Source organism: Symphodus melops (assembly GCF_947650265.1).
Source record: "Symphodus melops genome assembly, chromosome: 9".
Taxonomy (NCBI): Eukaryota; Metazoa; Chordata; class Actinopteri; order Labriformes; family Labridae; genus Symphodus; species Symphodus melops.
This window is the reverse complement of record NC_136699.1, coordinates 13,744,659-13,759,124: the sequence shown is the minus strand read 5'-3', so window position 1 is coordinate 13,759,124 and position 14,466 is coordinate 13,744,659. Positions and strand designations below refer to the sequence as shown.

Below are 14,466 nucleotides of genomic sequence, written 5' to 3'. Positions count from 1 at the left end.
GGCAGCAGCGAACTCCATTTTTTCGCATCATCATGTATTTTGTGTGGGTGAAGGCACAGGCTCTTTACACCAGCCACCCATGGCCTGATGACAAAGTGCTGGTGCTGACTCATAGTGGGTGCATAGCAAAGAGAAGAGGATATCATTTAAAAAGGCTAACTAGGCATGTTAATCAATTGCGACACCAGAATTACAATTCAGGTCATGGCATTTATTTTTTTTTCCATTTGATCATTTTGTCATTTCTTTGTTGTATTTTCTGTGGAGTCATTGCATCTGTGATCAATGTGCCTTGCTAATAGAAGCGCTATCAGGTCACATCAGATCTGTCCTGATTCCGATACCTATTTAGGAACAGCAAATTGTCATGTTCTGTACATATCAGAGGACTCACTGGCAAGGGTCCGAAAGAAAGAATGGGCCTAAATTGAACCAAATGGCTTATTTTGAGGGGCAAATGAAGAGTGTTGCACTAGTGTGGTGGGAGACAAAACGACAAATTGGGAGTGATAATTGGTTAAGATTGCATGCTCTGATAAGTACAGGAAAAATGCACAAGCTTGTGACGATTGTAGCATTCTTCAAGGAAACCTGACAAGATAATGACTTGATTGCCAGCCGTACCTTGAAGAATGCTTTTTTTTTTCTTATCTTCTACACTCTCTTCAGAGATTTTTTTTTTTTTTTTTATTCAGTGTTCAGTGTAGCCTCACACTGATAAGGCTACAGCTCAGGCTGCTCAGAGCTCGATGATATTGTAACTACAATCTCCCTATATCTGTCTGTCTCTCTATATTTCAGGAGACGGCACTGAAACCACCACACTATGGCACACTCTGTGGCACAGGTACAGCTCGCTCCCACAGGATTAAAATCAATCTCTAGCTCCCACTACCTAAAGAGAGAAACAAAGAGAAAAAAAGACAGAGAGAGGGCAGAGGGAGGAAGGAAAGAAGGCGAGAAGTGAAGAGGTGAAACAAGTACTTTACTGTCTCTACAGCCTCAAAACTCCACCTCTTCATACAATCGAGAGAAAAGATGAACTTGAAGGAGGGGAAAGAAAAAAAAAAAGACAGAAAAAGAAAGACGCTTCATATTGCCTGCCTGAATCTTGACAAAGCTCCTCCTGTGAATCTGTTGGAAGTTTGAAATGCTTTATCGAGTCCTATGCTGTTACTTACCTGTGTCAGTGAGGATGATACTGTAAGCCCTGAACCCTCCTCGAAAACATGTCCCACTCCAGCACCCACTCTGTAAAATAGGTGTCAAATACAGTCAGTAGATCTGTAAAGTATGTTTATATGTATGTATGTATAACTATCACAGAGTTGATGGTGTTTATATTTATTGAATCCATTGATTTGCTTTTTTTTAAACTGCCTGGTGGCCATTTAGTTTTCTTACATTCGGATTTTTTGTATTATTTCACACTATTTGGGATAGCTTATAAAACAAATGACTTTCAATGTATTTATGCTGCAAGATCTACAACCTGTAGGCTTACATGAGACGTATCAAGCCAACATTTCAGTGAACCTTTTCTGTCAACTTTTCCGCCTCATACTGTCCCACTTTTAAGGGCCACTGATCACATTGCTAGTGAGGAGTGTGGCTAATGTGACAGAAATCTGCATGGCCCCACAATTTTGACCATATTTGTGGTGCTTTTTTGCAACCGCGTGCTACTGATCGCCGTGCTGTTATTACACTGGGCGAGATGATCGGACAAGTTTAATACTTTGAGCTAAGCCACAATCACAGGGGACTAACTGCTGGGGTTATAATCAAAAGCTGTTTATGTAGGGCAGATTTGAAGAGCGCTAAGCCTAACCTTTTGTATCTCGCTTTCAATTCAGAAGTGATTTAACCTGTGAGAACCACATTAAAATGACTCCAGATGGTAAAAAAAAATAATAATAATAATAATCCTCAGGCAGTCTTTAATGCGAGTTGGCTTAGGGCAAAAATGACTTGATTTTTTTTTACACTTATTTACACTGACAAACTACATTTTGTGATAAGAAGAACATTGAACACCAAAATGAAAAGGTAATCCAGGCTTTGTTTGAAAAACAGCAATAAGTTACCATTTGACAGAAGATGGTACACTTAGGTCGACTTTTATGGTTTTGTTTAGAGCATCATTTTGCTTCTACTGTTTCTACACCTATAGCATCATTATGATAAAGTGTGTCCTGACTAGAATACTTTCTGCAGTTATCACCAGTAACTGGCTTGATGGGTTAGCAGCATTGTTGTTCAATAGTCCTGTTAATTGGTACGCTAAAGACTGCTTTGATAGGTAAGGCCTTAAAAAGGCAACTACAGTACATACATATAACCATAAAATTAGAGTCATTAAAATGGACATAGGCTGTGCATTCAGTTGGAAATGTACAGATGGACTGGACTGGAGGCTCTTTCTCCTCTTGTAAAAGATTATATATAGTTTCATGGAATCACTGCACATACCAGAAAAGCTATTTTCTTTTTGTTCCAGTCTTGAGATCTCAAACCTCCACAGACTATGTCCATTTTAAAGCTCTTAATTTTATGCGTTGCCTCACTGTGAGGCAGGTTGTTATTATGAAGGAGGTATATTCATGTAATTATGATATCAAATGTATTCACTACTGCGTAGGGGACACAGTATGAAGTATACATAGCATCCTAGCACTGTGTAATGATTAGATTTTGCCTGATCTTTGGGGAAAAGAAAAAAAAAACTCATACATGGGGAGAGCTTTTGTCCATGTAAGGGAGACAGACAAACCTCACTTTTATTCAATGTGAAGTACAATATGCACCTTACATGATCTTTGTAACTGACTTTGATTTGCCAGTGTGGAGAAAATTGTAAATGTTTTGTTTATGTATGTGTGCGCTTCTGAAATTTATTAAAGTCTTTTTGCATTGTATTGCATATTTTGACGACTCTTCTTATTCCATGTAACTCTGCATTACTAAATCAGTTTTTTTTTTTGCATACTAGACTGCATGTGCTTCATAGGAACAGAACTCAAATAAGGCAAAACACTGGTTGTAGAATAATCATTTGTTTTTTTTCTCATATACAATTAGCCAGTAGCGTATAGTGCATGTCAAACAGACTGCGCCCCAGAGAAGCGTGTGTGGCTATGTTGGTTTGGACACCATTAATTGGCTCATCTCAGCCCAGCAGAACTCGCAGTACCTCATGTCTTCTACAGCTTGCAACAGTAAAGCTCTGAACCAGGAAAAGGAGAGTTAGAAATGGTTATGATATACATTGCTCATTAGGAACACATTACAGATAAAAAGTTATGGAAATTTGGTGGGAGCACACCCTTTGAAGTGCGCAGACAGAAAACAGCAGAACAGAAGCTTTTTTTGGAACAACAGAACTTTTTTTTTTCTCCCTCCTTCCTCTGTTTGTGTGCAGTTGCTTCTCCTCCATGAGAGCTGATAATGATGATTTGATAATGATAACCCTGCTATTATGATGTACAGTAGTGCACAAACACAAGGTTTTACACATCTGAGGGGAAGATTGATGCTAGAGGGTACAATAAGCGTAGCTTCAACATTGTGTTAGGCGGTGTTTATGCGGATTTGATCCAAAAATACAGACTTGAAAGGCATAAAACAAAGCCAGAGGAGACAACAGAAAATGTTTAATTGCTTATCAAAGTTACTTCATATTTTAAAACTGAGAAAGAGCTAATCAGATCCCTTGGGCTAAGCGTCCTTGGTGATTTGAGAAGATGATGCACTCTCAAGTAGAACAGTCTCGTATAGAAAGTTCATAAATGTCAGCTTCCTATAAATAGATGAACGTAAACCTCGTAAATGCTTCTATCTCACTTAAAAGAAACAGAGCATGGCTGGATCACAAGGTAGTTGTTTCTTTTCGAGCTGGATGAATTATGATTTGATTTTTTTTCGTGTTCTGTATAATTAGCTAATGGAATGTTTTCAAATGAGCCATGAATAAAATAAATAAATAAAAAAGACACTCTCCAGTAAAATCAGAGCTTTAATGAGTCTTCACATTTGTGTACAGAAAAAGAGTAGGCGATATTGGATTTTTTTTTTTAGGCCTCAGAGTGCAAAGTCAAAGGTGAGAAAAAAAAAAAAGATTTAGTGGAAGCACATGTTATAGTTGTGGTTTGTCTTTGTCTTTGGTTTGTCTTTGAAACATGATGTTGTTGCTCACACAGAGATGCAGTAGTAGTAGTAGTAGTAGTAGTAGTTATTACGATGACTAGCTGCTTGTGATTTTGGTCAGCTCACATTTAGTGCCTTCCCGGTGGTTTTTATCATCCATAAAAGGTCTTTTAAAGGTTGTCCCATGGTTGTTATTACAGTGTGTCACTGAGGAAAGTATTCCCAGAGTCTCTTTGCTGACATATTGATTCATGATTTATGAGCCTGAAGTATTCAATTTCATCTAACCGGCCAGGAAGCTAGTTATAAGTAGTATGTTTAATTAAATTTAATGCAATGATACATCTGCAGAGGAAAGACCCACAAACAGGAGCTTACACAGACATTGTCTGTACTGTGCTGGTGAGGCTATCCATATGGCGTTCATTAATTGTATTATTTTCTCTTTTTTTTTTTTTTTACAATTTCTTTATTCCAGATACAAAATGTCTAGCAGACTTCTTGTAATAGAGCCTGTTTTGTGCAGTAGTTTCCTCTACATTTCCTGGCCTTTCTATGCACTACAATTTTGTCGCAAAACGTGCCTATTTTCATTTTTCAATGAATAGAATTAAATGTGCTGGCAATCCACGAATATAAAGGTCTTCATTTTGATCAAAGTGTGTATGCGCATGCGACTTTGCACAACCCCTGGGATTTTAATCAGTGCAATCAGTACCAGACCCCTGTTATCAAATATTCCTCTGTCAAAGAGACAAGACTCTTCCTCTGATATGTAACATAAAACTGGAACATATCTGTTATTCGTGTGGGTAACATTGCAAAGAAGCTATCCAGATGGTAAAAGCCCTTTTTTCTTTCACATTACATTGATTTTGCAAAGTCGCTCATCTGCTGCAGACAGTATAGAATGACGACTAAAGGAAGATAACTTTTTTTTTCAGGGTTACAGATTGCTGCAGTGGCTCTGCAAGCTAACTTTTTTAAATGAGCCATGGAAGCAGAATGAGAATTACATTAAATGTGATATATAGGATTTTTTTTTTTTTTACATATATATATACAAGTTTTGAATCTGAAGTTGATAACGTAATGCCTATATAAACTCACGGACATCTGTGTTTTAGTTGTGACATGAGTCACATAAAAGGTGTCTGAAACTTTTATTTTGAGGGTTTGTAGGTCATCGATAAAAACAAAAAACAAAACATGCCTTTTCATTTCAGTGGTCAATTATAAATGTTTTATATGACTCATTTAAAAATGTAAGGCTGTCTATTTGAAGAGGTGTGGGTCAATTAGCCAAGCGGCAAGCTTGTTCAGTGTATGATGTGACGTTGTCCTGAAGCATAAAACTGACTGTCTAAGCAGGGGCTATTTATGCATGTGTTGTGCAGTGGTGCAGGAAACAAGGAGATGCTGTCTCTCTCTTGCACTCCACTCAAGGCAACACTCCACACAATTGCTGCCAAATCTCTGCCAAACTGAATAATTCAATCATCCCCCATAGCTGCGGTGGTCTTGCTACCTTTGTGTGTGCAACAATCAAATCAGTGTGGAAGCCCGCCGAGTGGTTTCTTCTGAGACACTGAGTAGCTCTACAGCCCGGAGATTGTTTTCATTGAAAACAATTCTGTTGATTAAACGAGGTGTGACTGTGGAGCGGGAATCTGAGGAGCATCGATTGCCTGTACAATTGTTTGTTCCTTGTTAAAAGTCTGATCTAAAACAGTAGTTGTTGGTGATAGTGTGCAAGAAGCATATGGTTTGCTGCTGCCTGCGAGACAGTTAGTGTGCCTCGATCTTACCTAAAATAGCCAAAGACGGAGAGGCTATTGAATTTGTTTGTGCAGGATTAATATTGCCTTTAGCTTTGACAGCCAAACAAATGTTTGGAGATGTAGTTGCTGATACTTTGACGTCGTTTTGTCAGAGCTTGATTATTTTTGTTTGATGTATGTCACTACTGTACAGTTGTTACAGTGGGGATAAGTGAACTTTACAAGCATTCTTTTGGAAACACTCGCTCTCAACATTTCCCCGAGTCCAACCCTCTTTGACGTAATCACATCATCCCGACATTAGTTTTGCCCATGTAGATTTAACTGTAATCCTCCCTGGAAACATAAAAGAAATCGGTTAAGAAAAAGCAAAATGTATTTATCATGTCAGCTTTCAGGTCACACTGGTGGTGAGTCGGCAGTCAGTGCATCTGCAACTAAACTGCAGCCACACAGAGGTTGTTTTTATCCTCTTGAAACATACAGTGGGAAAACCTGTCCAGCATCCAACACGCCATTGGGACTAATAAATGCAGTTTTCAAAGCCAGACACATTCCACTGTGGGTCAACACTTAGTGAACACTTAGAGTCGGGGCACTTTTGGAATAGTTTCTGACAGTCGAAATTTATTTATTTTTTCACACACACAGTGTGCACACTTGCTGTATTTGGTGGCAGCCCATTATCAAAAAAATAGCCATTGCTGAATATGATGTTTCATCTCTGTAGAGAATTCCCCAGAGTTAATAACAATGTCTTTCCAGGATGCTGTGCTATGCTTGCCCAAAGGCAACAACGTAAGACATTGTCCGAGGAAGGCCATGTCTGTGTCCTTCTTAATCCTGGTAATCCTTGTGCAGAATTTCTGATTTGCTTTTGTAAAAGAGATTAGGAGACGATAAGATGCTCGTCCGCCTCCTTAAAATAACTGATAATCTGGTTTGAACAGAGGACTCAAGGGGTATTTAGCCTGCCTTAACATTTGCCTAAGCAGATGGCACTGACGGGGGAAGGTGCAACTTTAGCCTCCAAACCCCTCCCTCTCTGCATGGTCCAGTTTGAAGGGAAAAAAAAAAGAACAGTGGGATGATAATCAATGTTGTTTATTTTGCTGCTTGACTCTTTAAGTACTTTCAGCCAGATTATGGGCTTTTGGAGGGGATAATCGGGAAACCACAGACAATTGCCTTTTTCCTCCCTGACAGTATCCCCCCCCAACAAATGCGTAAAGAAGGCGATTTAAAAGAGATGCCGACTCTTAATTCCTGATTATGTCCCTTTGCAAACCCTGTTAAAATTAACTGGACACTGCGCTAATCACTGCATTTCAAACACCCCCAGTTCTGACGTGGTGGACACGCTATATCAAGCCTTGAGAAGACTTCCCATGAATGATATCTCCATAAATACTCGTGTTTGAGGCTGCCTATTTCGCAATGTGATGACACACACACACACTATGAAACCCGGAAATCTACTCCAGGGTAATTGTAACACTTCAGGGCTGACACAGTGAGTGTGCTGACCTCTTCTGACTACTGACAGAGGCAAGCCTTGTCTCGCTCATGTTGTAAAGTCAAAGAAGCAAAGGAGAGAGGAAAGAAAGAAGAAAAGCCTTATATCAATTGCACACAAATTGGCCCTTTTTTCGAGATATATGTAGCTGTCTTCATGTTTGGAATGCCTTTTACATAATTTCCAGTATAATGCCACTTTAGTATCTGTGACAATGCCAGTAACTCAAATAAACCAATATAGAGTGTGTAAGCTTGACTGCATATAAGCCATTAAGTCGTTTATATTGGTTTCCTAAGCCCACCTCTCTAACCTCAAGCCTTGGGCAATCTTCTCAACTTGGCCTGGACACCTGCAACAAAAGCATTTGTCTAATGAGATCAGCCCATTAACTAATTACTGCTTCCCATGACATAAGTAGGATGACTGTGGAAAGGTTTGCACGTTCTGCAGGACTGTTAAACTGAAGCATCGGATGCCGTTTCTTTTTTTCTTTGTCTGTAGAGTTGTGTTCTATAACAGGATATTGTGTGTAGCTGTCAAGCTCAATCTGGGGCAGAAACACAAAAGACAAGCAGAGGCCCCAAATGCATCCCGCTCAAACATGTACACAGAGCAAAGTTAATCCATACGAACACAATAACGTGCCAATTTTTCTTACTTTCTGTGCTCCCGCTTCATCCAACGACAAGCAAGGAGTTCAAAGTGAATGCATAAGAAAAAGCGTGGAATGAGTGTTTGAGGGAAATGTGAATATCTGACTTCATTCAAAGCAGTTTGTATGAGGACCACAAACGTTATAAGTTATAATTGGAGCTACACCCACAGCTTGATATCTTTGTGGCGTACTTACTATGATTAGTGCAGTAATTATATTTTTTTTACGTCATCTCTGTTGTGCTATAAGAGGGCTCCCTGATGATAGAAATTGTTCGCAACATTCTTGAAATGTGTTTGAAAACTGGTTGTGTATCAGCCAGTAGGTGTGCAGAGAGCCATTAGCGGGGAATAATAGATGGTAAACCACATACAGATAATGCTAGCTTTATGGTGACGCACATTTTATAGCTCAATCCAAAGACCCTTGCCCTTCTCCTTCACCAATGATACTGTGGCTCTTACTGTGGAAGCCACATTATATACTTACACAGCAAACAAAAGAAAACATCTCTAAGCCTTTAACAAGGTTTCAACATAATCACTTCTCACCATCTGAAGCAGCTCTTCCTGCTCTTGTACCTGTATCTTAATAGCTTGTAACATTTACAGGTAACAGCGTAAAAACATAGTCAAAGTACCCGGATCATAGTTCACAGTAAAGTGAAGGGATAGCTCGAGCTTGAAACATGAAAGGATAATAGAATCAGAGACATTCTGAAGAGTCTTCTTAAATAATGCGTGTCATATTCACTGATGGTCATAAAGAATTTATGTGCATGCAGTCTTCAAAAAGAGCAGCAACTCATTCCAAAGCTCAGTCAGACACATTAACACATGCCATTTTGACAGTTTTTTCTTTTTTTGTTGCAGAGGTCTTTGTTGCTTGACTGGTCTGACAGTCATTATGAAGTGATACGGCTTCACGTCCTGCTGCGCCATGAATTTAGAGGGAAATTGGTGTTTCTCACACACCCCTGAGACACCCTGTTTTAACAACCCTTTGCAGTTATGTCTCGTTATGAAAGTGCATTTTCTTGTATCAGGTTTTTGCAGTGTTTCTACTAACTTATAAGTAAAATCAGTGAGACATGGATTTGGCCGCTGTCTCACTTATTTCATTTTGCGTCTTCCTTTTTGCAATACCATGTAGTGTTTTCAATGTGAATAAAGCAGTCGTATCAGAACACCTCAATCCAATTTTTTTTCAGCTGCGACCTTGTTTTTTGCTTGTCTATATGTATAAAAGACTCCATGTACCCAGACAATACTCTTGAATTTCCACTATGTTTTCCCCAAATCCGTTTTCCTCCGCCTGTGTTTTGCTGTGATTGGTTACATTCTCAGCAGAAGTGAAACAAACATCCAGGAAAGCTGTACATGTATTACAGACAAAATCACGACTTATATTACCTTTGCTCCACACATATAGACAGTGCACTGCTTGTGATGGAGCACATGTGTTCAAGCCCAGAGGTAATGGACAGCACTTGGGTGAATTGTGCCGACCCTATTGTATTGTGTGGATGATTGTGTTATGCTCCCTCAGATAATGACTGTGCCCTACTTTGACTTTGAGGCAGTGACCTGAAATAAGGCACACAAGTGAAATCCGAGCCTGGATGAACCTGGAAGTGATTAAGGTCACACAGGCACACCACATTTGTTTGACCCCCCCGGTGACTCACATCGACCAATGTCTGCAAATCCTCAGGGTGTCTTTTGTGGGATTCTACCTTGATGCAAACATTGGCAATTGATGTTTGGTAAGGGTGTCGGGATGATTGAATACACCTGTGAAAACAGACCTTGATTTTTGGCTTGCTTATTCACCTGCAAGGTCTAAGTGCATACTGCTCCCTCCTAAACTGAAATTTGGTCTTCATATTTTTGTTAGAAAAGTTCAACTTCATATGTAGCCATTCGTACACATCATTTTTTAGTTTCAATCAGCTCTAGCGGATACGAGCCAAAGTTCAATACTTTTATAGCTCAGTTAGAAATCTTGTTATTGATAAATGTTGCACAGCATGTTGCTGCCCGTGTGCCAAATATTGCAACATACTTTGGGTACTGACTGCAGAAATGGGGAGTCGCAGAGGTCACAAATAGTTCACTGGCAACCATCAATGAAAGTGCACACAAAAACAATGTGAGTCAATGCATATGATGTATAAAGCATCATGCACAGTTCCTTTGGGACTAAACAAATACATCTTAGTATTTAAGTATGCATCTCATATTGGCAAAACAAAACATCAAGTGAATGAGGCTGAGTGAGTGAGAACACATGACGCTACACAGAATCCAAGATTCGCCTCAGATTAAACTCTGTTCAACTCTTTGATACCTTATTTAACATCTGAAAAGGCTGAGTTCTCCTAGTACAGGTCTTATTGACATAATGCATACTGTACATGCCTTAATGCTTCAGGGGAAACATGGATAACATGAGATCATGTCTGCCCCTGGAGGCTGGGATTCACTGAGTGGATCTGGGACTTGTGTTTTTTTTTATGTCTTCCCTACTCTGCTGGGGGATCAGTACACGGCTCCTCTTCACAGCCATGACACTCAGATAAAAATGACTCTTCCTCTGGTTTGCATGTAAATCAGAGTGGGGGAAAATAATTAAATAATTAAGTGTGCCGCTGCTTTTTTTTTCCAAGGGAGACCGCTGGGACCCGCTATTTTTAGACACAACAAAGAGATTGCCAGGGGTGTCCAGTCTCTCCGTTTAAGGTATGGAGTATTACCAAGCGGCAGCCTCCTGTGCAAAAAAAAAGAACAAAAAAAAAAGAAAAGGAAAAAAAAGCCGATCAGAAGTTCAAAAAAAAACCTCGGTTTAATGTGTGTCCTTGCTGCAGAAGCCCTGGAAGTCACGTACACACCACAAAAAAAAGTGTGTTTTTAAAACACAAACAATCATGTTGACAGCATGGTTCAAAAACTTGAAAATTGGTCTGATTAGCTCATTTCTCTATCTGAACACATTAGTTAAAAATGGACAATTCATCTGTTTTGATTTCATGAAGGATATGAGTTATTGTGAATTAGGCGTGTGGCTGATTTGGTTGAGGTGGCTGTCAGACGGGCACAGTGAATCAAACCCATCCCGCTCAAGCTCTTAACCTGTTGTGGGGTTGACTGTATGGTAGGTTGGGACAACATTTCCCCATGGCTTCGTCCTGCTTGTGGCAGGAAGATAGAAAGGCCTCTGCCTCTCTCCAGACAATGTCAATTAAGCCTCAGTGGAATTCACTGGATGGATGTGTCCATGGATGCACACTTACTGACTGATTACTGACGATGCCACTGAGGGTCAAGAGGGTTACATTTTGAGTCACGCACAGTACATATCCAGTGGCCACATGCATGGTCACCCTGTAAGATGACCCCCCTCTTGCAAGCAGGAAATGCTTTGTCACACAGACAAATGTGGCAGATGAATACTCAGCATGATGCGGGAGTATTTGTCATCTGGTGTTCTCTTTCTTTAGTGCTGATGAACCAGGTTGGAGAAGGACAGAAAGCTCCACAGCAACAGTTATAGAAAAAGCTTTGAAGGGGGATCACAAGACAGATCCTTACCCTTCTATAATTCAGTTTATCATATTGACACAACTTTACACTCTGTGATGATTCTTTGAAATCTCTACTTTGTCTGATTTCGAACCCCTACTTTCAAGTCCCTACTTTTATTCCTTAGAACTGCCCAAGCATTGATTTTTTTTTTTTTTTGGGGGGGTGGGGCGCTGGAGCTGTGTAGGAGATGCATTCCCATAATTTATTGTAACACCATTATCCTCCATATTCTCAGTACAACATTTGACCTTGAAAATGTGAATTTGCAGATGCAGCGAGACCGGATCTTTGCAAAGTCAGATATTTTCTTGCATCCTTGGCAAAGAGGAAGGGGCAGTAAATGCTCCCGTGTTTGCCTTTTAGAGATAACACCTCAGAGGTCACTTGAATGACTTGGTGTAATGTGGGTCATAAAGTCGTATAGCCTTAAATGCACTGAGCGACCAACTTTCTGGCATGTGAGATATTTCCTGTCTAGCAGGTTTTTATTATATGACCCCGGCTGGTTGCTTATGTATGTTTGCTCACCGTGTGGACTATTTCCAGAGTGCTGGGCCACACATATGGGGCTGGGTGATAACACGAGTGCAAACCTGTACACATCCAAGTCGGTGTGGTGTAAAAGTTATAGCAACATTATCTATAAGAGAGATTTTACGTCATAGAAATGGAAACCCATAAATGTATCTTTAACATTCAGGATTAGAGTTCCTCCAAAACGAACTGTCCTTGACGACTTTAAAAGAAAAAAAAAAAAAAACATTAAAGGCAGAGCATGTCAAGACACACATTCCCCAGCAAAGTGAAAAATCCTGCCTGTTATCTGTTTGATTTTGCACTTAGGGATTTTTTCTTCATCTTTTCTCTTCAAACATCAAGTACCAAAGTCATTTACATGTGCTGGGGGCAACCAGAGTTAAAACACAGACATACAACTTACTGCTGTCTCGAGGCAGTCTGTGAAGAAAAATAAGGAAGTTGCAAGTGATGTTTAAAATAAGGAAGCGGAGGAAGGGTAAAATGAAAGGACAGAGAGAAAGGAAAGGAGAAGAAGGAGAAATGAGGACGGTAGGGGGTTGAGACCAGTAAAACACAGAGGGTAATTCGATTTCACTAAAACTCTTTGTCTCTTCTTACAACAGGGGGATTGGCCTAACCCCTGAAATGAATTAAAATTCATGAACTATTGAAGAGTGAGCTGCCAGGAGTAAGTGCAGATACATTTTTTTAAGCCGGATATTATTTTTCTTTTCTAATTACAAATAAATGAAGCTATTAGTTTACCTTAAATTAAAAGCAGAGGGGTTCCCACTGAGATATCTGATCCCATGTGTAACTCATTTAAGGCTGATTTGAGCCCCTATTGAGTTGGCAGGCGAACTGAAAACAGGCAAGCATAGCATCTCAACTGCCTGGTATTGTCTAACTCCTGCTGGCTCCGTGCCGTGTCTTTAACTTGGAAACACAGCTGAAGATTCTGTATTTAAAAAAAACACAATTGCAAGGTACAAAAAGGCACTAAAAAAACACACACACACACACACACACACACACACACACACACACACACACACTTCTGCCATTTTAAAGTTACCTCACTCCAGTTTGTAATCTCAGATTCATGAGGAATCTGGCAGGGGAAGAACACACACAGCCTGTTGTCTGTAATGCCTTCCAAACAAGACAAATCAAAAGAAAATCCAGTGTTTGACTTTCATCCATCCACAATATAAATAACTAATTTATCAATTGTGCTTAAAGAGGCATACAATGAGCAGAACAGAGAACATTGTGTAGCTGGGATAATCCCTTAGAAGATTTACCCTGACGTTGCCTTGAGGGGAATAGTGGGAGCAAGAAGCAGATCCTCTTCCTTCCCTTGCTGTCTCTCTATCTCTCTTTCTCTGGATGCATCGTCATTATCACAGCTCCTGATCAGCCGTGTTTAGTTATATTGCATTGTGTTCTTTGATATTCCAGTTAATCCGTCAAGTGAAGAGATTTAGCCCGAGATTACAGTGACTCAATGAACTTTTGATGATTACCTTCTCGTTGTATGTTACCCGTGGGCATTTTATATGCTTTGCACATTGTGTCAGTTTGTAGGTTTCTGTGTGTTTCATTTGTGTACATTGAGCAAGGTGGCCGATAGCAAAAGCCTTGCCACCGATGGTCTGACAGCCCTAAAGCTTCCCTCAAGCTACTCCCGCGCTGCTAACGTTCAAGCCTGAATGAGAAATCTTTGATATTATCTGGTAGAGCTTGATTGTTCTCATTCAAAAGGTCTGATCGTTCTTTATCCTAGCAGTGGAAAAAATATAGTTTTCAAGACACCTGATTCTCTGTTTAAATGGAAGGTGCCCTAATTGCGGTTTCAGGCCCGAGCGAAATAGCAACCAGCAAGTCTTGAGTCAATTAGTTTTTCGTGAGGTCTTGGTAGTGGACTTGGCGACTTGATCTATAGGCAGAACTCCAACAAACAGACCACATAGGTGTAATTACACCTTAGGACTGCCCAAGCTTGTCTGACAAATTGACTACGCAAGCTGTAAGCAAAGGTGATGTGTATTGCCTGGCAACAAAGCAAAGCAGCCAGCATAGATTTGGATAACATCTGTTCTCAGTTCATGAATTCTATCAGTGGGAGCATTCTGTATGTGCAATTACTCGAACCAATCACATGCAGAAGCTTTTTCAATCTGCCTCCTTGAGTGCTGTCACTAGTTATTACAGCGTGTGCTATTTAGCAAAAGTGCATTTGCAGTTTGAAGAGCATCCCAA

At 40.0% G+C, this 14,466-nt stretch overlaps 1 protein-coding gene across 3 annotated transcripts in view; it reads left to right on the top strand.

Moving 5' to 3' along the window:
- Nucleotides 1–14,466, top strand: part of pcdh11 (protocadherin 11) — a 126,725-nt gene that overhangs the window by 19,283 nt on the left and 92,976 nt on the right. The window contains exon 4 of one of the 3 annotated variants that reach the window (XM_079352305.1): nucleotides 802–5,125. The exons of the other annotated variants lie outside the window; for them this stretch is intronic. Coding sequence (XP_079208431.1) covers nucleotides 802–885 — 84 coding nt within the window. The 3' untranslated portion in view covers nucleotides 886–5,125. Of the gene's footprint in view, nucleotides 1–801; nucleotides 5,126–14,466 lie in introns of those variants that run through there. 3 annotated transcript variants of the gene reach the window in all.